We start from the raw sequence: 22,536 nt of genomic DNA on the forward strand, positions 1-22,536 counted from the left end.
GCGGAGGCGGGAGGTCGCGTACACGTTTTTCGAGACGACCGAGCGAAAGCGTCATTTTCTCCGGGACGCGTACGACACCGCAAAAATGCAAAATAATGAAATGCAGCGCATCTCGTTGCCTAAGCGATGTAAATATAAAAGAAAAAAATGATCGAAACAACTCGAGTCGAGTTGAGAAGGGAGCAAATTACTTTTTCGGGCTAAGGAAGCGCAACATTATTTGGGAATTTGTTCAAGGGAAACTATTGAGTGAATATATTTAAATTTCATATTTGTAATTAAGTAATATATATTTTTCAATATAATTTAGTAATATAATTTTTTCAGTTAAACAAAAAAATTAATTTTTTGTTTTTACACGGAAATGGCATTTGTTCTGAGCTTGCAGCTTTTATATGCTTTTCTGATTCCATTTACGCGTGTATAATAGTCTAGTCAGAACAATGAAAACAATTTTTTATAAAGTAGCGCGTAGTAATTGTAATTTCGTGGGCCAGAATTTTTTTATTTTCAGATAAATGAGAACTTTTTGGCTCATTTAAAAAAAAATTAAAATTCTTCGTTAAAATTCGCTTCTGTTTTATTTTATAAAAAAATCTTAAGTGAAAATAAAAATTCCGGCCCGAGAGATTACAGTTATAACAATACTTTATAAGAAACATTTTCCATTTTCTCAATTGAACTATTATACTCGGAGAGAGAATGTGTAGTAAAAAGTACGTTAAAGTTATATTTCTCCTTGCAATGTTTTTTGTAAAGTTGGACGGTGCTGAAATTGTAGTGTAAATTACTGTAGAAGTAACTAATTTGACGGTCAGCGATACGACAACATACGATACAAGAAAAGAAACATTCAAGCAATTATAGCAATTTTTTTGAAAAAATCAAACATATTTAATATTTTTCGACGAATGTACAGTAATTTCGATCGTATACGCGATCCGAGATCACAACAATTTCGTCGCAATCTTTACTACAATATTTTCCTCGATGTATGGCACTTTGTCTTTGTCCCCGTCGCCCGGGAACGGCGCGAAAGCTCTCCGGCGATGCGCGCGTTATGTCGCGATCCGCTGCCTCCCCCTCCCCTCCTCTATCTCTGACATCGTTTACGCTACAACCGTAAAAGAAATAAGTCCCGGCGCGATATATCCGTTAATGGATCAAGCCGTTCGCCTGGAAGGTGCACTTACCGCGCTCTTTTGTTCCACTTATGCCATCAACCGTAAGAAACGGTCGCGCGAGTCGTAATTAAACGAAACTAACGGCGCGTCCTGTGTGTACATACACATATTGTTAACTATGGGAGAGCCGGGGGGAAAAAAAAGAGAAAGAAATTAGGCGCGACCGCGAAAAGAGCTGCTGCGCCGAATGCGACGACGCGAACGGCGCCTCTCATTGTCTCGCGTCTGTGTGTACACGTCTACTTGCGTCGCGTTTGTCACGCCGCCTGGCGTGCGATCATTTCTCACGTATATCCTACACGGAAAAAAAGGTTTGGTTGAATTAACCAAATATCTGGTCGATTATGAACGATCCAGAAATTCCGATTGAAGTAACCCGAATTCTGTTTAAGTTAACAAGATGTTCGGTTGACAGAATTCGAGTTACAATCGGAATTTCTGGATCGTTCATATTTGACCAGATATTTGGTTAATTCGGCCAAACCTTTTTTTCCGTGTACAAAGAAAAAACGCATCACCGGCGGGGTGGGAGAGCGAGGAGTCGTTAAGAAACGGCGATATCTTCAAACGCCATCGAATTAGTCAGCAGGGTCGGTGAAATTTATTCGTCGCGTTACACCGTATTCCGCGCATTTAATTGCACACCGCTAACGACTCCGAGAGGGCGTGTTATCGGTGCGTGTGTCGGCTTGTCGGAACAGCGAGAGAGGAGCGCTATATACTACATTGTGCCGGCAATAAAATCGCTAATCCGCCGATAAACGCATTTGAATCGGGGCCAACTATTTATAATTCCGTTGGAACACTCTTAGTTGAGTTATGGTCGAGCTCGATATTGTGTTCGCGCGATCGATTGATACGTGCACGCGCGCGCACACACACACACACACACACGCGCGCGCGCGCGCCATGTTATAACGCGCGAAACACGAATATCTTTTTTCTGCCTTTTCTCCTGTTTCAACGCGCATTCTCGAGGTCGGATTGTCAGTCTGGCTCGTCGCCGCGATATTTCGTCGAGGGAGTCGGATAATCCGGCGATTTGCACGATAATTAGTAATTATCGCGGCTCCATGGCGCGCCGGTGACGCAACGTTTACGCAACGCGAATCAGACGCGTCATTATAGAACGAACTTACGACAACAATGACTGCGACAATAACGATAATAGGTATTGTGATTCAATTGCGTGCGATTTAACACCGCGCACGCCCGTTAATTACGTAAGCCGATCGAAACCGTCGGCTGTTCTCTTTGGTCTTTCCTCACTTTCGAGCGTGCCTTTCCGGATAAAGAGAGTAAGGGGAAAAAAGGAGTGCGACACAAACAACGGCCAAAAAATTACCAAGTGATAACGCAGAAGATAACGTCGTGATAAAGCGGATCTTTGTGCAGGTTTTACTTCTCGTCAGTGTTAGTCGGTTAAAATTTTCTTTGATCGAAATCGGCAAATCAACAATCAAAATTCATCAATTGTTATGTATAAAAACACAAATAATTTAATTGATTGTTAAAATTAATTATTAATCAGTGTATAACCAATAAATCACATATGAGAGTTTGATCAATAGTCAATTTCATCAGTCGACGAAATCACACGTGATTTCTGCTTGTTTTCCGGGTTTGGACCGCGTCTTCTTTGAAACAGTTTCAATTCGCCCTGCTGCCCTGAAGAAGTGAACTGGAAACGTCGAAACCAAGTATAAGGGAGAAAGGCGATCCAAGCCCGGAAAACAAGCGAAGTATCAGACAACATCGCAAAAGCCATGAGATTACCAAATCACTCGTGATTTTATCTTGATTGTTGATTTGCCGATTATTTCAGCGAAGGAAAATTTCAATCGACCAGCACACTGCCACACACTGCCTTTCGTTCGTTTTTGGAAATTCTGTTTTGGAGTTTCTTCGCGTCTGCGATGGCAATCGATCGCGAAAACGTCGCCGCGACACGGTTTCTGTCGCGTGTTTTTACGTCTCCGGGGAAAAGCGTGCGCGTGCGCGCACACGCGAGCCGTGAAATTATGCGGTGGGACCGATCGGTTTTTCAGGCGATCGAACGGGTACGAATTACAATTTCAAAATCATCGTTAAAATGCATGAGTTCTCGCGACTACGTCGACAACGACGACAACGACAACGACGACGAAGAAATATCGAGAGAAGAAGGCAAAGGTTCTGAACGTGTAATCGCTCGAGTCCGAACGAATCGTTGCAAAAATACAAAAAAGTAATTAATCGTGATAAGGTACGCATTAAGTCGGTAACAGCGGCGTATTTTAACGTTTGCGCGATTAACGAGAATTTTACTGCGTTCTTTTCTCTCTGTGTTACGCATTAATCGCGCCACTCCGAATGCTTTAATCGCGACGTGAGTTGCGCGAATGAGTTGTTTTTGTTTAATGTAACACGTTATTCGGAATAAACGTGGATAATCAAAATCGAGGAGACGCACGCGCGCGCGCGAAGGTTTACGCCGCCGCGGGTCGAAATTTGAATAGTAGCCGTCCTTCGTCCGCTCCGCGGCGTCTCGTGGCCATAATCGGCGTGAATTCTCTCGACAGATCCATTTCTTTTTTTTTTTTCTACGTCAGCTGCGTAGCTACGTACGTTCGCGGGCTCCGCAGCAATATTACGGGCTTTTCTCTATCGTGACTATAAATACCACGAGTGCCAACACACGTTTGGAAGAGATCGTGCGAACGACCACTGATCACGAAATCGCACAAATAATGTATTCCTATGGCTCTGATGCTGATAACGCGGATACTTCCTGCATTTGCGTCGTAATTTCGACACGAGTGGTAAAAATGTTGCCGTGGCGCGAAAACATAACGGGCTCGTTCAAAGATAAATATCTGCGCGCAAAAAGAATGTACGCTATAAGATAAAAAAGAAAAAAAAACAGGCTTCACCGAAGCAATTCGAAACGAGTTAAACGAATTTCAGTGTTATATATGACGAACTAAATGCCTTAATTTCTTCGTGTTCCCTTCATCTCTTCTTGTATAGAAAAAGCTGAAAATTTAGTTCAATAAAATGATCACATATTCGAAAAATCAAGTTATTTCGCGTATTTACACTGAGAGAATATAACGCGTTTGATACCTGTGACTATAATTACACATAATGAAATAATCATAAAATAACATATTTATAGCTTATTAATTATTTTTACTTTATTTATATTTATTTTATTTGTCTATTTATTTTAATAATTTTAGGGAGATAACCACTTTTTTCTCTCAAATATAACACCACGTTTGATTTTCTAAACCTTTCAATCGGAGGTAGAATTACCAGTTTTATGTCGCCTGACCAATTTTTGTAGTTTCATCGACTTTTTCTGCAGTTAGATCAACGTGAAAGAACATCTGTATCATGCACATAACTACCTTTCGATTTCGTTTAGCTTTTACCGTCGACTGAACCGCGCAGCTAAAATTTTTACGTGTGCGTCAAATTTCCACAATGACCGACCGGAATGAATTTTTGCACCATTGTTCGTTGCTTGTGCGCGAAATATTTACGTAACCCTGAGACTTTTTATTCGATTTTCTTTTTCTCAGCGGAGTGGTTTCAGCGGAGTGCTCAAGCAGGCTTATGTTATTGCTTTCAGGATACCACGGCGGAGCACCGTTCGTCCTCGGCTGCGACGCAGTATAGCCGCGGGTGAGTCTTTTTTGTCCTGATCCTCCGTCGGTGATGTAGTTTCGTGACGTAAGTATAGTCACGGTAGATCTGCGTTCTTTTGCGCGCTCGGCAGTGTGTACCTTCGCGATAATCGCCAACAGGTTCAAGAGAATTTAGGATCTGTTTATCCAGACATACGCGCACACACTTGCCTGAATTTGCGCGTTGTCTTAATGAAAACTTGGGGAAAATACGCAATTGTCGTCGAGGTCGATTGAGCAACGCGGAGATTCCGCGCCATTATCTGCAGATTAGCATTGTTTCGCATCGAGATTACAATATAAGTCGCAATGATGTAACACACGATTTCTTGCGTATGTGTGCGCGCGCGTATTCGCGCACGCGAGAGGGAGAGGTTACGTCTTTTTTACGTGAAATATTCGACACGCTATCGATTACGCATGAATAGCGCGACAGACGAAGGGATTTCACCTGTGTTACGTAACCGCCGTCGGTTTACAAGGACTTACATAATTACCCGAGCAAATTAAACGGAAAACGCGGCCTGCGGGTAACGGCTCTCCGTCGCGTTATGTGAGGATCTATCGGTATCACCGTGCGCGAGACACGCGTATCAATGGCTTTAACAATACGTGCGATATTAATAATTGCTCGGGCCGGTGAGCGCGGGGTGCGCGAGAGCCACGTGCATGCGATGGGCGCAGCCACGTGCTGTGTTACGCGAGCGAGGTGTGGATCACGTTGCGTCGTTGGCATTGATATCGACGGCGAAGAAAAAAAAAAAGAGGAAAAAAGGGGGAATTGCGACGGGAAAATGGGTCGGCGCGGCTCGCCGACTCCTCCGCACCCACTTCGCAAACAGGCGGGGAATTTTTCGTCGGGCTACACGCGACGAGGTAAACACGCGCGTGCGCGTGCGCCGAGTCGTCGTCAAAGACCATCGCCGACACCATCTCCTGGGTTAACGACGAGCGTTAACGGCGATTGCGTCGCCGGGATTATACGCAGAATGCCGAGGATTTACGATTTGTTTTTCAGTTCCGTCGATCGCGCTCGTACGATAATCGACGCGAGGAGGTGAGGCGAAGCGCATTTTTATCATGAGGTGGTTTCGGCGGTTGATGAAGGCTGTAGGTTTGGTTGAAGGTTTCGATGGGGGGGAGAGAAAGAGAGAGAGAGAGAGACATCACGCGCGATTGAATTGTTTGAATCGTATGGCCGTCTGAAAGTAGGGAAGGTCGGAACAGGTTGATTATGCGTTCTTGTTTTTATTGTGGAAAAAACGGTGGAAAAGAGGAAATATCCTTGCTGAGACACTTTACCTTGAGCTTGATTCAATATCGGGCATTAATCGGTGAAAATTTTCCTCGGCTAAAATAATCAGATCGATAAAAAAAGTTAATCAATCATGTCATGTACAAAATCACAAACAATTTTATCGATTGATGAAATTTCGACTAGGGATTGGAAAAGAGGAAGGTCTGATTTCCAACGCGCCAATATAACAATCAGCTGTTTGGAAAGTTCTAACACCGAAATGCTCAAAGGTGTGCGAAATCTGCCCCGGTTTCCGCTAACGATCAGGATAATGAGCAGCGCTCAGGAGCCGCGGACTCGTTTGAGCGCTCGCGCATTCGAATTACCGTCCGGCGAAATTGCGTAAGAAAAACGCGGGTCGGAGCCGAGGTTTCCCGCGGGCATCGCCGCGAGACAATGACGACGAGAGAGGCCCACGAAGTAGCGGGCGACCCGGCGAGAATCCTGTTCTCGACGCGAGGCGACGGAACGAACGAGAATGCTCTCGTCTCTCGAGAGCGAGAGAAATACGCGGATCCGATTCCCATCCGCTCCCCCTTGTCCCTCCCCTCGGCTCGTCATCGCTCGCTCCGGCAACTGGACGGAGAAAAACGTTTCTACGAACGAATCTCCTCGAGCCTCGGCGCATTTTTCGAAGGGGAGATCGTTCCCATTCTACCTCCCCCTCACCCTCCTCCTCCGCTCCGGCCCTTCGCCGCATCAATTCACGATCCGTGGAAAGACTGCGCCGGCCGAAAGTCAGCCGAAGAAAATCTGTAATCGGCCGAGAGTCCTCTCTTCTCTTAATAAATCATCGTGCCGATTATATCCCCCGTTGTTCGCGTCGCTCGATACCGCGCTGAATAATTCCGCGCTCGACCCGCTTGTCTTTCCTTCTCCTCCTCCTCCTCTTCCTCCTTCTTCTTCTCCTTCTCCTCCTCCCAATCGCGTTTTTCTAGCGATCGACTGTATCGTCGTTCTCGCGAGTTTCTTTCTCTCCTCTCTCGCTAAACGACTTCGGCCTCCTTCCGACATCGCGACGCGATTGAAACAACAAGCACGACGGCGAGTAGGGAGGTAGGCAGACAAGACAGGCAGGCAGAGTGAGAGGAAGGGAGGGGGGAGGGAGGGAAAGGTGCCGTGGGAAAAGCGGTAAAATGCGAAGTCGGTAGTCGCGTCCGACGTGGCGAACTCGCTCGCGGAACCTTTTGCTCCGCCGTCGGCAGGTTCGTCGACCGCGATGCGCTCAACAATCGCGCCCGTTTCCTCGCCTCTTTTTACCTCACTGCTCCTTTATTACTCCGGGGTGAGTCGCGCCCGAGAAAGTTTGCGCGTGGTCTGCAAACCCCGCAGGGTAATGCGGTTTGTTGTGTAGTTGAAGTAATTCATAATGGCAGTGTCAATTCTCCCGGCCCACCCGAGTACTTCGGGCATTATATTCGGGTACCCGGATATTCGGCTATCTCCCACGTTGCCTGAGCATCCGGGTATTTATTCGCATCGGAGTCATTGCACGCATAGAAATATCAACGAAAAGTGGATGGTTCATGAAATATTTTCTGACGTCAGCATATATCGAAAAATAGAAAATATTTGAACAAACATTTGAAATATTTTTGTCAAAACGAAATATGAAGTATTTCCTTTATGTATTATTTTGTGTGGTTCACTATTCGCGTTGACTTCACCTTCGTACTTTTATACGCAGATCGACTGTGGGACTTCTCCCTCGAAGCAAAATACATAATTGCCATGGAAGTCCCTTAAAGGCTGCAGCGCAGAAATCGAAGTTACTTGAATACAAAAGCGCGTAAATTATAGATTTATCGTTCGTAATTGCTGTTCGTAAAAGCGATCTTTTTCACTTTAGAGAATTTCACTGTCAATTACGTTTTTTGTTTAAAAAAAGAGTTCCTTAAAGATTGCAGTCCAAATCTCTCAAGCGCTCTTGTAATTAAAAAAAAATCATAATTTAAAAGAAAATCTTGTAGACAAAAGTTGTTTGTATGGTAATGTAGTATTGCGGAAATAATTTGTTCTATATAAATATTTACTATTTTTTTGATATTTTTTCTCTCAGTGTAGTACCCGCGGATTTGGGTACCTAAACACACATATACACACATCCGTGTATGGAAATATCCTTTTATACTGCCAGCAATTTATTACTGACAGCAGTTGATGCTGACAGCATTAATTCGTAATACACACCTTCCGTTCCGTGACGTTCCGTAAGTTGGCGGAGGATCCCATCATCATCGTACGTGGCGTATGACGCGAAGGATGCGACAATCAAGTTCTCCGGGCGAGAGAATTACTTGGCCGATAAATAGACTACGCGGCTGGCAGACCCGAGCCGCGTCTCGTCTCCCTTGCAACGTTCTTATTTATTCCGCACACGTCGTCGACTTTGTTTACAAATTGGCGCGCCGATAGGCAGGACGTCGCTTGCGAGCATATTTGTTTATAAATAAGTCCCCGCCGTGATTGATCTTGCGACGACGCGGGTGCAGGCTGCATAAAATAGACACGTGACGCAAATGAGACGCGGGAAAGGGTTCGCAATAGGTCACGGGCTCACGTGGGGTGTGAATGGCGAATTATTAATAATAAAAATTGATTGCTTCGAACGAGAGCTCATTTCAGCCAATCTCTGTGGATGACATAATCGAATCCTCGAAACCGCTAATCAAACGCGAACAATCACCCTCCTTCTGCTGCTCCTGCTGCTCCTCTTCCTCCTTTTCCTTCTCCTCCTTCTCCTCGCAACGACTTGCACTTTGCGACGATTTGCGTAAGTCCGGAAACTTTGCTCATCTGCAAAATGTCGCGTTTTCGTTGCGAATTCCTCCCGTTCTTTGTTATTCAGTGCGATGTCGATCAAGTTTTCTTGAGTTGGATATCGCGGACGATAAAACGTGAATGTCCACGACACGGTTTAATTTCGAGCTACATATAACGTTGCAAGAATGGTAATCAAACGTCTGTCTATCAGAACGCGTACCAACGCGCGAACATATCCTTTTTTCTCGCCATGTCTCGGTTTACGCGAGTCAATGATCTTACGACTGATATCACGATCGAGACTATCCAATAGAAGTTTCCCTGCGAAGTTGTTTGTGTAACGAATGTGTCCGTAAAACAAATTAATTATTTTTCATCCCGGACAGGGTCTTATCGATCGCGCGCGCACGCGCGCGTCGTGGAAATTTTTATGCGGCCGCTTAAGCGTCGTTGGCCAGCAACGGAACCTCGTACACTGATATTCATTAACTCTTATTGTGCACTGTGGGGTCAAATAGACCCCAGAAAAAATAAATAAATAAAATAAATAGAAGAAATAAAGTAAATCTATAAAAAAAATAGAAAATAAAATAAAATATATTAAAATAAATCTATATATTTTGGAAAAACTGTTTGCTTTTTTTCACAAAAATCCTAATTTTGATATTCAAAATAAATATCTTTTTTGAAAATCCTGCTATTGTACTAATTTTTTTCTTAAAAAGATATGTCTTGAGAGTAATTTCTTAAAATTTTACCTTTGAAATATCAAAAATTGTGTCAGTTATGATTTTTGGGGTAAATCAAGTCAATTTTCGCGTTTTTGGGCTTTCTAATTTTTTTCTTCATTTAAAATCAAATTTCGTCTAGAAAAATTATTCTGTCATATAAAAAGATGTTTGAAATATATCCTGGAATTTTTTCAAATGAAAAAGCGAATAATTTTATTGCAGCAAACATTTTTGTAGCTGGGGTCGCGAAAGACTCCAGTGTGCCCATTATGTGATTCTACTGAAGTGTGCACAATAAGGTGTCACCTAACAACTCCGTCATTTTTAAATAATTTTACAATAAAAAATTTTTTTTGCATTGCTGAAATGTGCATTAAAGTGTAACCAAAAGTTCACAGAGGTTGATTATTTCATTCTCTTTGAGAAAATTCGCGAAAATCATCTATTTTTTCACCTTCTAAATCAGGACATTGCCTTCATGAACATCAGTGTACCACTACTGCCCGCCGTCATTATGGCTCGCGCGCAATAAATTCTTACACACGACGATATACTTTGCATCGATGTCGCGGACATAAATGGAATTGCGCTATAGCAACGTGTCTCTGTCTGCAGACAGACGTACCGTCGCGATTGATCCGCTTTACGTGTCGCAGTATATTTATATCGCGTAGTCGCATTTAGAAATTACGACTGTCGCTCGCTGGAAATGCAATTCTGCATTCATCGCAAATGTATCGTTGTACGGCGGGTTCGTCGTTTACGCTGCTGTCGCGCACTCGGCGCCAATACTTTATCGCGAATTTTTGTATTTCGCGTCGGGAACGCGAAAATCGCGCTTAACGTTCACGAAAGGGAGGATTGTTGTCCTTTTCTCGAGAGACACATAGATCGAGTTCTTGAGGTGATAAGGTGATAAATAGATCGAAATCTTGAGGTGAACCTTTTCAGGTGTCCCGAGTCGAAATTTTGGCCCTATGTTAAACCTTGAATTTTACAACGCAGTAGGAGCTAAGTTAATAAAATAGGTTTCATTCTAATGATATAATTTACTTTTACTTTGACTCTTATGAATTCCTCTTTTCACATTTTTTAATGTCAAAATAGATCTTGAATGGAATAGTGAGGCGGAAAGCAAGATCAAAATTTCGACTCGGGGTTCGAAATTGGAAGTATGATACAGCCAAAGTATACTGGATGAGCATAGGAAGGTTTGATTGTTGTAATTGTTAACAAATTAATTGTAACCATTTAATTATCAGCAATTTTTATTAGTAATGAAATCTTGATTGCTATGCTAAACCTTACCAATAATATTATCTCATAGAAACTAGACAATTGATTGGAATCAACCTGATCCGGAACATGAGATAAATTTCTAGTAACTTGAATCGAGTTTAACAACCTCAATTTTAAGGTTGCACACGACAAATTAATTGTCCTAATTTTTTCAACGAAAATTTTGATACTTTTTTAAATTGTCATTTGTCTAAAACGAGCTTTAAGTTTAGTTCAAGCTTAGTACTGCATCGTGAAGCTCTGGTCCGACATATTATCGGATGCTTCTGCCGTCTAGTTTACTTAATTTTTCAATCACTTCAGTTCAGAGATAAAACTATATATGTTCGTATTGTGTAGTTAAGTCACTCTTTTTCATTAGTCGAAAGTACAGCTATGTCGTGTGTACATAATAATTTTACGTTTCAGCTTCATTAATCTTCCGCCCTCAACTACATTTTGCAGTTCAAGTTTCTGTGAAGAACGTACTCCAAATTATGTATGTGTATGTACCAATGTTCATGTTAACGCTACCGCTGGTTAAAAAATTGTTGAATTTTGAGCAGCTCTTCACTTTGTTCCGCCAGACCAATCGATTCGATCGGATTGTGTCTCAATTTCACTCGATCGCAGAGCTCGTGCGGCAAAATTTGCGTAGCCCTGAGATTTGCTTCTTTTTATCCAGTTTTTTTTCCAATGTTCCGGCTGACGGGCGTTAAACGTGCTCGCGTTAAATCCTCGTACCGTCGCCTTCAAAGTTCGCTACAGACAAATCCGAGCCAAGGCTAAAGCAATATAACGGCAACGCACGCATCGGCCGGTGCGCCCCGACGACGACGACGACAATGATTTGTCTCCTCGCAGGTAACCTTAAGAGCTTTCGTACGAGTTGGAAATCATCGTCGTTGCTCTACCCGCTTATTACCTTAAATACTGGCGGCGCGTCGTCGCTCTCTCGCGGATTACACGATACCGTTCGTCTCCTCCACCCACTCGCCCGAATAGGAGAGATAATTCGCATTTACGTTCGACTCGTGCGTAGACGCGGCGATACGACCTCTGTGTACACTTTGTCATTTATTACTCAGCGCTTACGATCCGAAGAAACTGTCCAGATATGGAAAATGGAAGACGTCCGTGGAAGGAGACTTATCATGTTATCCGCGAATGCACGTAGGATTTTGTCGGACAACCAGCGGCGCGTACGGCGGTCTACGAGGAAAAATAATCGTAATATTAAGGCTCGTCCACAATACGCAGAGTAAGCTTGATGTAAGTCGGAGTGGAAACGATTTATTTCGCTTGCGCGTCTTCTCATCTCCTATACTTTAGCCTCCTCGCATCGGAAGTATTTCTCTTGCTTAAGAAATGAATTGTTCTTACTTCTTTTACGCCAAGCTTACTTCGCGTAAGACGAGTCTTTAGTTTCTCGGCTGGACTCTATCCGTCACGAGCCTTCGAAATCCGTAATCGTCCGCAATCAAAGAGACATTTCCAGAGCTGGTCCAGGTAGAATTTTAAACGTCACGTCCTTTTTGTCTATCACAGTCACTTTTACGAAAAGCGTGAACGACCTTGATTTAGATGGGCATCGCAGAGGGACTTTCTTAACAAATTTCACAATTAGTTCAGATGGAAATTCTGTCTCTGTCATCTGCATTGATTAAGTACAAAGCATATGCGCGATATCGCGGTGTTTGCCAGTCATTTATACATCTTCTCTAATTTCTCGTATCTAGAACATTTTCGCTATGACTGCAAGATCATTTTTTTGAGCGCGATGTCTTCTCTTTGCGCGCGTTGTAGCATCGCGACACTTTTAATAAGCGACTCGCCGAGAGAACGGATCATTATCACCGTTATCCATCCTGATAACGGGGCTTCGTCCTCTCGACGGTTTTCTACCTGCTCCTCTCCTCCGTCGTCTCGGAGAACGAACGCGTTCCTCCCGTGCTCCTTACCCCCTCTCCTAATTGGCCACGTGCTTGAAAATTTTCGCGAGCAGAAATTCGTTTTCCTTCTTCTCGTACGTGCGCAAGAGAGAGAGAGAGAGAGAGAGGGAGACGTTCGTGAGATATTTGACGACGCGAGGCGAGCATTCTCGCTCGCATATTTTTCCTCCAAGCTTGGATATCTATTTTCAACATTTCTTGGAGAGAAGGAGAGAGAGAACGAGAAAGAGAAAGAGAGAGAAATTCTCTCGTGTACCTCTGACGATAGTCTCTCGTCGGGATTGCGAAAATGTTAAGTTAATTCGAGAAGGCGCGCCGTCTGTAGAAAAATCTCTCGAGATTATACCAAAGGCCGCGATCGGCGAAGACTAGGGGAATAATGTAGCTTTCCGTCGAATTGAAGCAGAGTACATTATTATTTATTCTCTTAGTGAGCCAGTACAAATATTTCTTATCGAACTAGCAAGAAAAGCGTTTCATTGATGTTCAGTGAGTAACAGGAGAGAATTTTATAATAAAAATTACTTTTGAACTATGAAAGAATTCTGCAACCGAGGAGTGGGTTAACATTTTACAGTAACTGATTGTTCTTTCATTTCATATACTTTAAGAACTAAAATGTGTCATTAAAAATTAGCGAAATTTTCTGTGTTTCTTAGCAAGGTAGACTGCACTGGCAGACTACTTTCTACACACTACTGGGAAAACGATAAATTGAAAAGAATTTAGATAAAAAAGCTATATACTAATATGGAGTGCTTAAAAAAATGTTAACACATATGGAGGAAAAGATACTTAAGGTTGAAGATTTGACCGCAAGATCTGTAATAGAAAAATTCGTTATATGCTGTACGGAATTCAACTTTGTGGCAATGAAATTTGTAGCTTCCGTGCCCTCTGCGTGCGATGGTACTTTATTTGAGTTTGTAAAGTGAGTTTGCATCGATAATGGTAACAGTTACTACCATTAGCTGGTCCTTTCAGCGAGATTTTACTGCGATTGCAGTGCTATACTTACAATTGAGCCGCCAGTTATAAGTTCAGTTTTTAGTGAAGAACACACACCGATTATACTTTCGAATGTGTGTTGCTAACACATCATCCATTTCCGTCCTGCGATTAAGAGGCAAAAAGAGAACTCAAGTAACGCGAGTCGCGATAATCCCGGAAACTTTACTCCCGCATTAGAGCCGGGTGTCGCTTCTCGAAGTCGTCGACGAGACTTTCCAGGTCAGCGGAAAGTTCGACGGCGGTATATCGTCATTCGCGGCCTGCGTTGCGCGCGCGAATAAACGAACGAACAGAGAGACCCAGATAGACGGGTGTACGTAAATCTGGTAGCAACTTTAATAGTCGATTTATAAAGGTTGCATCCGTCATGAGCGGTTCGCGTGGTGTTCATATTCACCACATAGAATGATGAAATGGAAATACGGAAGAAACGCGGAAAGAATTATCCAAATTTGCTCTAAACAATATGCCATAAATAACTAGCAAATAGTAACGTGGAAATATATCTGCCCAGATAAACTTTGATAGAACTGTTTGATGAACTGTTTAATTACAAAATAAGTAGTAAAACACAGTTTTCGATTAGTTGATCTAATAAAATAATTTGGTAATAATTATCTAAGTAATTTGATATAATTATCAAACTATTTGGTGAAAGACTTGTTCTAAGGTATTGCAATTTAACTTAGTGGAAAGTATTACTAAACAATATTATTTAACAAATTGTTTGGTAATATATACCACGTAAAATAGTAAATAGTAATAGTTAACAAGCCTTGATGCCAAGTCTTACTAAAGTTACTCACTAATACTTATACTTACAAATTATTTGGTTATATTCATTTGTATATTAAGTTTCTTTTTTAACTATTTCCCCAAAGCAATTTAGTAATTATTATCCAGGTTAGTTGAATATTACAAAATCTTTTTTCAATGTACAAATCGATTTCGGAAACTTTGCTTTTAGTTACATGGTCGGTAGGCCTTAAACTAACTTGGATAGGTTCTGTAAACGATCAATCGATTCGCGTGATCAGTTTCACAAGACTACTTCTGTTTACGAAATTGTCTTTTACTAGTCATAACAGCTATCGAATCTTCGCGAATTTCCCGATCGTAAAGTCGGCCGCGCGAATCAGATGATTGATCACAGGGGACGTATCCAAGTTAGATTAAAGTATATCTTATAACTCGAACCACAGTTTCCGCGAGCGTCAACGTCTGTCTGGGGAGAAAGGGGAACGAAGCTAAGCAAATCGAGCGACTTTTCGCGAGAGAGCTCGCGCCCTGCGGCTATCCGCTCGCTGCTAATTCGCGACCCGCGCGACGAGCGAGGAGAGAAAGTCGCGTACTCTCGAGCTCTCGCGCGCACGCCTTGCGATTCCGCGGGACACACACTCGCGCGATTAGCCGTCCCGACGCCGACTCTGTCCGATTTTATCGAGCAGAGCGCCTTACTTAGGAGAGCGCGTGTCGCTCCGCGAGTAGAAACGAGGCGATTAATTTCGCCTTGTTAAGCGCGCGACATATCGAAACGGGAAACGAGTATCGATCGACGGGTGTATGCTAACCAGGAGCGGGAAAGGGGAGAGCCCGACGGGGAGCGCGGAATTGTTATCGCCCCCCATACTGTGCGCTAAATCCGCCGGTAATTCTGTTCGTTTCTATCTCCTTTTGGGCCCTTTCCGGTTGCGAGTCGCGGGTGGAGCGTGCTTCATTTCGCCGTTCGCGATACGTCAGCTGCGAAAGGGATCTTTCGCAGTTTCGTCACACGCGACACTTGCGTGCGTAAGCTCGCTGAAGCGATTGTACTTCGTAGCTTGTTTCAAAGATTCAGCGGGAGGCACTCGTTTCGCAACGTTGATACGCAAACGAAAATAAACTCTCTTGTGTGCGCGCGCGCGTGCGCGCGCAAACAAAGCGCTTTACATGACACCGGGTCGCTGCCTCTTCCTTTGGAACGGTGGAAATTATATTGTCAAAGCAGCCGTGAACACGGTCGCCGACGGTGACGATGTGACCGCCGGTGCGGGTCAAAACATGCGCTCTTTAAAGTGCTCGCAAACAGAGACCGACGCCTCGCCCGAATGGCACCCGCGCGGATTTTGTCCTTAGCGAGACTTGCGAGACGCCGCGCGATAACGCCGCCGCGATACCGTGTCGATTCACACGATAACACGTGCGGCGCGTTATCGGGAGAGAGATGCCGCGCCGAACGCGATCGAGAACGATTTACGACTCGACGCAAAACGCCCGTGCGATAATACTTTTCGATTTCGGATTGAAGGCCGCAAACGACTAAAAAAAATAAAGGAAGAACAGGAAACGGAGAGGGAGTAGTAAAGCAGAGTTTATATCGATGCTCTGGGGCTAGTTAAGCCCGAGGGTTTACAGTATTCAACGAGAATAGGAATAATTCAGCATGCCAAGGGCAATAAGCGTGCAAAGAGAAGTGGAAGATGATGTCTGAGTAATGGCAGAATGAATCCCAAGCGTAAAATCCACGCGTCAAAAAGTTGAACATCCTAGTTTTAACATAACACAACAATATCAGCATTCCTGTTTGTATAGACGAAAAGAATGATAAGAGAGGCGATTATTTAAATTTAAATCCACATTCAAATACATTAAGCGAAAATGTTAGGTAATAGTGCCGCGGGTTAAATCGAGACCCATGGAGCACTGTAATTATGCATTTTTCTACGCAAAGCTTAAGATCTAGTAGAGTAATATAATGAAGTTGTAGATATATTTTACATGAATGAGCGCGACATCAATAATAACGATAATAACGGTAACAATAATTGTGCTAGCAATTTAAGATAAAGCAAAGACGATAGGTAAAACTCAGTCGCAAAGAGATTGAATTTTTTAGAGAGAGAGAGAGAAAGAGAGAAAGAGAGAGAGGGGCGTACTACATGGTCATTTCGGAGGTCGGCGCGCTGTTGCGGCCGCGTGGGATTTACGATCTCACAATAAGCGCGATTCATCATTGCAAAATTCACGATATCGGTGCGGCGGCGGTGGCGGCGGCAGCTTTACAATCGCGCGAGTTTACCGCGACCGCGACTGAGCACCGTTTGCGCGATCAGAGCGGGATGGGAGGAACGGGAGGGGGGAGGAGGAGGAAAAAAAAGTAGAACGACGAGTTTCCTCCGGGCGATGATAGTGGAGGAAAGAGGCAACGATGGATAGAGTGAGAAAGAAGGAAAGCGGGAGAAAGAGGGAGAAAGAGAGAGAAAGAGAGACCTCCACCGAACAGTTAGCCGGCCCTGATGCTCTACACTCTCGGGCTCCTTCGATCGGAGGCCCGCGAGGGCTCCATTTTCGACCGCACGACCGGTCGAGGGAGATCAAGATCTCGTTTTCTCTCGGCCCCCGACGCGCTCTTTGGCCCCTGACTCTCGGCCTCCTCCTCTCTCTCTCTCTCTTGCTCGCTCTATCTCGCTCTCTATCTTTCTCTCTCTGTCTCTTCCTCTCTCTGGGATCCGTCTTTTTCCGCGGCTCTGCATTACGAGCGATTTTCGCGGTAAAAGGGGGATTCCGTTGTGAGACGGTAATTCGCGGATTGATAGACAGAGAGCGACGGGATCTGAGCTCCGATTCTCCTCGAATGTTCCATTCGAAGACAAAGCGAGTCGACGGGAGTGCAGAAAACGTGGGGTGCGGGGAGTGAAATTATTTACGAGACGATATCTCGCATTATCTCCACGCGCGGATAGAAACGCAAAGTCGCAAATTACGAAACCGGCCGCATGTCGCGCCGCGCGACAAGACACAGAGGCGGAGGAGAGACGGAGGTTCTCTCCCGGCTGTGTGTCTCGGCACGGCGTGTACATCAGCTCCTTTTCGGTCGGAACGGCGTTGATAGACGACGGGGATAGAGGTTGAGCACCTCGCTGATCCGCTGGAAGAAAAGTAGGATGGTTCTATAAAACAGTTAGATGGCCCTGATGTTAGCAAATCACCGTGCGCTCGTGTCCACACTCGTCGCGACATTTCGTATGGCCTTTCGGAGTGTATTTCGAACGTCTCGCGGGTAACGACACGCCACCTTTTGTCTATTTAAAGCGGCGAATTCTCCAAGGATCGGTGTAACAGGCGGAGAACAGTCGGGTAAAAAGAACCGGGTTACGCAAAATCATGTTGCGCAAACTGTAACCGAGTCAAATCGAATAAGAATTGAGTCGGGTCAGCAATCTGACGTAGGAATTTAAACTACAAAATTTCGTCAACGGTACAAGATTAGCGAAACTGATACGTGCTTCTACATACTGATGTTCTCTCAACCACTAAAAGAGATCGATCCAATTGAAATGTTTGAATAATTCTCCTTCTGATCGAAGGGTTAACTCTCATCTGGCACACTGGGGTCATTTTCGACCCTATACGATTTTGTCAATTACATCCACAAATTAGTAGAGCAAGAGAGTTAGTAGACATTCGGTTCATGTGCTAAAAAAACATTACAGTTAGTAAGAATATAAGGTTTTCAAACACTGTTAAGGCAACTCAATTGCCTGTTACATAACAAAATTGCTATGGGGTTGTTTTTGATCCCAGTATATTAGATTAAAAGAGGTGTCAAAGTGTAAAAAAAGATGTAAAATAAAGATAATTTCTCGTTATATTTTAGGTTTTCTTTACATTAAATATAATATATAAAAAAAGTTTTATGTAAGTGGCTCATTTATTTTTGACTGTATCATACGCGATTAAAATTTTTGTACCGTCAAACTATTCTCACGAACGAAAAATAACAAAGATTCAGATATAACTAATCTTTATAATGATTTTAATAAAACCCGCATTGTATAATATATTAACACCGCTAAAAATTGAAATCATTAATGATTTTATTCACCTTTTGACTGAGAACTGATATATTTTCATATTATTATGTATAATTATATAATAATTTCGTACATGTGTGTCGTGTGAGAAATCAAACAATTTAAACGATAAATAATGTAAAAGTAGTGCAATGGATCAACCTTATTACAACATCATTAAATTTTGAGTTTGTCTTATACAAAGAAGGAGATTAAAAGAATACCAAAATTTTCGCTGAAGAAAACATTGCCATGTATAACTCTGAATTTAAGTTCATTTAACTCGATTCGATGGATCTTTCTTTTCTTTTTAACAACGTATGTATAATTAGACTGTCGTCTTGAACCGACACTTATGGCCGTTTGTACCAACTTTGGTTAACTTAACCAGCCAATGATTCCAACGGAATTAACCAATCGCATTTCTCGTTAGTCAGAATTGATAGATGTCAATTCCGTTGGAATAACCAGCTAATTAAGTTAATTGAAGTTGGTAGAAACAAACATTAGTCACACAACTCTCGAAGTTAACCGTAATTTTTTATACATCTCTTCGAGTTTCCGTAGAAACTCGCAGCTGCTGTTCCACGTCGCTTTTCCGCCGTGTTTCGATCGCTAACGCGCGCTTGAGAGATCGAGATCCTCGTTTGCTTGAGGCTGGTCGATCTTTGGCCTCCGTTCGCGCATCGCTCTTGCTTCGTGCCTCTTTGCGCGGGTTCAGATGCACGGCTTTAGATAGTTTCTGGGATACGGCGAGAAACTCATAGTGAAACTCGTCTTTTGAGCTAGACGAGCTAGCGCGCTGAATTCTGTTGCATTTTTTTGAAATTTCCACGATAAAGAATCCGCAAGTATCCTCTGCAACGCTACTTTTAACCCGGAAAAATTGGCCCCGATTATTATAGTTGTTGCTTGATCGAAGGAACATTCGAGGGACAGATTGAACTAATTTATGTACTTATGGGAGAAATCCATTTTTCTAAGAATGGCAAAGAAAATATAAGAATAAATTTATTACATAACCATTTGCAGAATTACAAATTATAATCTTTGATGACGTTTAAGAACTATATTCAAAAGAGATATGGAGCTTCTGTTTTCTTGCGATTATTGTCCAGTCAATGCAATAATATCGACACAATAAATTTGAAACTGTTAATCGGGAGAGAAAGATAATCGCAATTTAATAGAGTTAATTATTGAGAAAAACAAGAGAACTCATGCGAACCAGGAGGTAGATAGAAAAGTGTGTGGGTCGTGATTTAAATATATTACCATAATAAACACAAACGTTATTTCATACTTATATTCCCATCTTGTGAATCGCTAACGGCTTAACAAATTTATGCGAGACATTCTTAGATTCTAATAAATGTTACGTTTAGATACTATAGGTATTACGTTTTTTGATTATTGATAAGAGTGTAATCACTCTATGAATCAGACACTTTCATCTGCGTACCAGTTTATTGACCTTCTCGTTTTTCTCAATTAAATAGCTTGGATTAAATAGCTTAAATTGTTTGAAACTTTTTTTCTTTTCGAGTTAATTATGAAAACTAACAAAATCGATGGATTTTCTACGGTGTAGTAACATTCCGAGCGATTTTTCCTGATTTTCTTTTAGTATTCTGATATCTCCCGCACGTACGTCCCCCGATGTGTCTTTCCGCATGTGGTATTCTTTCTCTTTCTCTTCCTCTCTTTCTCTCTCTCTCTCTCTTTCTCTCTCTGTCTCTGTCTCTCTTCCTCCCTCAGGAGAGATCGCTAGGGTCGGCGAGACCCTAGCTGGCATCCTCTAATTCCACGTTCCTCGGAGGGAGCGATTCGGGGAAGAAGTTCCAAATTAGACGCTCAGGCTGCTCGATTATATCGCGTTCTATGTGAGACACAGCCGTCGCGAATGAACGGACAGACAGACGGACGGACAGGCGTCTTTTACGAGTGTATCCCTCGTAAAGTGAAAAAGCTCGCTAGAGGGTTTCGCGCACGAAGTAAAAGAAGTCGCTCCTTTCGCCGGTCGATCCTTACGCGGCGAGAAAACTGTCCTCGTCTCCTGCGTGCGGGACACACGACATGTCCGGCTGCTCCTCTGCGCCGTCTCCGAAAGAGCCTTCGATGTCATCTCGCCATCCTGTAAGTCTCTCCGTGAGTCTAAACGCGACTTCGAGACAACTACGTTCGTACGGCGAAAGCAAATCGACATCATGAGATTCTTGACGTGTCGACAAATTTATCATCGGATGACACTCGTCCCGAGGTATATACGATTGCCTTCTTGACCTCAGATGTCTTCCCGAGCGACGATTGTCCGATGTAATTACTTCCTAGACCACACGAGTGTCTAAGAAACACCTTCAGGCGTCCTACTTTTCTATTTAGACATTTCTCAGACATCTCTTAGACGTCCTTTAAATACTTTGTGTTGTTTGAATTCTTTCTCGTACTAAATTTGTCCTCCTTTCTCATGTATCGTGGAAAAAGAATTTAGATTGAGATAATTCGAGGCGAATCAAAGAAAACGTAGGATTTCTTTAATATCTGTTTTAGTTATTTGTTTCACAAACTAAAAGATATTTCTAGCGAAAAATGTGCCAATTTTGAATGTTAATATAACTCTATGTTAATATAACTCTATGTTAATATAACTCTATCAAAAATCAATATTTTAATAATCGGCTACGACAAAGATCAGCTTTGTTTATCTATTTTGATAGATTTAAGCTTTGTTTGTTTCGGATAAATGGCGCGGGAGATTCTCTGGTTGTGTGTAGAGAAAATGTCGAATAACGACGACTAGCTACACGAAAGCAATAACAGCTACACGAAAGTAATAACAGCGTTACATTTCAACTTTTCATAATGGACATCATGTAATGCGCAAATAGAAATATGAAAAATCATTTGTCGAAAGGTCACTTCCATAAAATCCATAAAGTTCATAAAGTCAATAAGCAGAATTCAAACATTTGAATTTTCGCCATTTTTCGGGCCACTTGGGTGTATGTAGCCCCTTGAACGAACTCAATTTCAGGATTATATATGAGTTGACTTCCCCAATTATTTCAGTAAAATTTATATCAGTAATAGCGAGCTTTGAATCGCTTTCTGTTTGCGTAAAATATAAGCGCAAAATTTCGTTCAATGAGGCGATCATAAAGCTGACCCAGCACATTATCAGTCATTGCATTTATCGTCTTATTTATTTAACCGACCAGGCTCGAGTAACCTTTACCCCGTCAGCTCGATTTTGCAGTTGAAATTCCTACCTTTATAATTCTCTTAAATTATTGCCCCGACGTAATTGCAACTTGTGCGACGAGACTCACGCACATCTGACTTCTTCTGCTCGATCTTTTTCGAACGATTTTCTCACAGCGCTTACGATCATGTGTCTTTCGCATGGATACCAATATAATATTACCGAGCTGATATCTGGACATCACTCACGCGCGGTAACGGTGAATAAAGAAAGCGTGCAAATAGCGCCGGAAATTGAACCTGGCCGAAATTACACCGGTACTCAAGCTCGCCGCTCCTCTCCTCCGCAGTGTCTAAAACCCGCTTTAGACCCTGCGCAATCTTCAGCGGAATTCAATGAACGACGCGATACAATTACGCGACGAGAAATCCAGAAGGCGGAATTTTCTTCGCGAGCAGACATTCCGCAGAATCAGAACTTGACGGACGTTTGCGCATTCACGCGTGCGAGCTCCTCCGTGCGCGAATGTTCGTATTTAATCTCCGCGTTAATTCGACCTATCACAGCTAAGAGAGAGAGAGAGAGAGAGAGAGAGAGAGAGAGAGAGAGAGAGAG

The 22,536-nt window shown here is 42.9% G+C and overlaps 1 protein-coding gene across 2 annotated transcripts in view; it reads left to right on the plus strand.

The window, feature by feature from the left end:
* The window catches only part of LOC116847778 (inositol-pentakisphosphate 2-kinase), a 166,170-nt gene that overhangs the window by 60,426 nt on the left and 83,208 nt on the right, over positions 1–22,536 (plus strand). For both annotated transcript variants that reach the window (XM_032823132.1, XM_032823131.1), the window contains exon 2: positions 4,801–4,853. In XM_032823132.1, the coding sequence (XP_032679023.1) occupies positions 4,801–4,853 (53 nt within the window). The remainder of the gene's footprint in view (positions 1–4,800; positions 4,854–22,536) is intronic.

Source organism: Odontomachus brunneus, unplaced genomic scaffold (genome assembly GCF_010583005.1).
Source record: "Odontomachus brunneus isolate Ranch 3 - 2012 unplaced genomic scaffold, Obru_v1 Obru_scaffold_083, whole genome shotgun sequence".
NCBI classification, from domain to species: Eukaryota; Metazoa; Arthropoda; class Insecta; order Hymenoptera; family Formicidae; genus Odontomachus; species Odontomachus brunneus.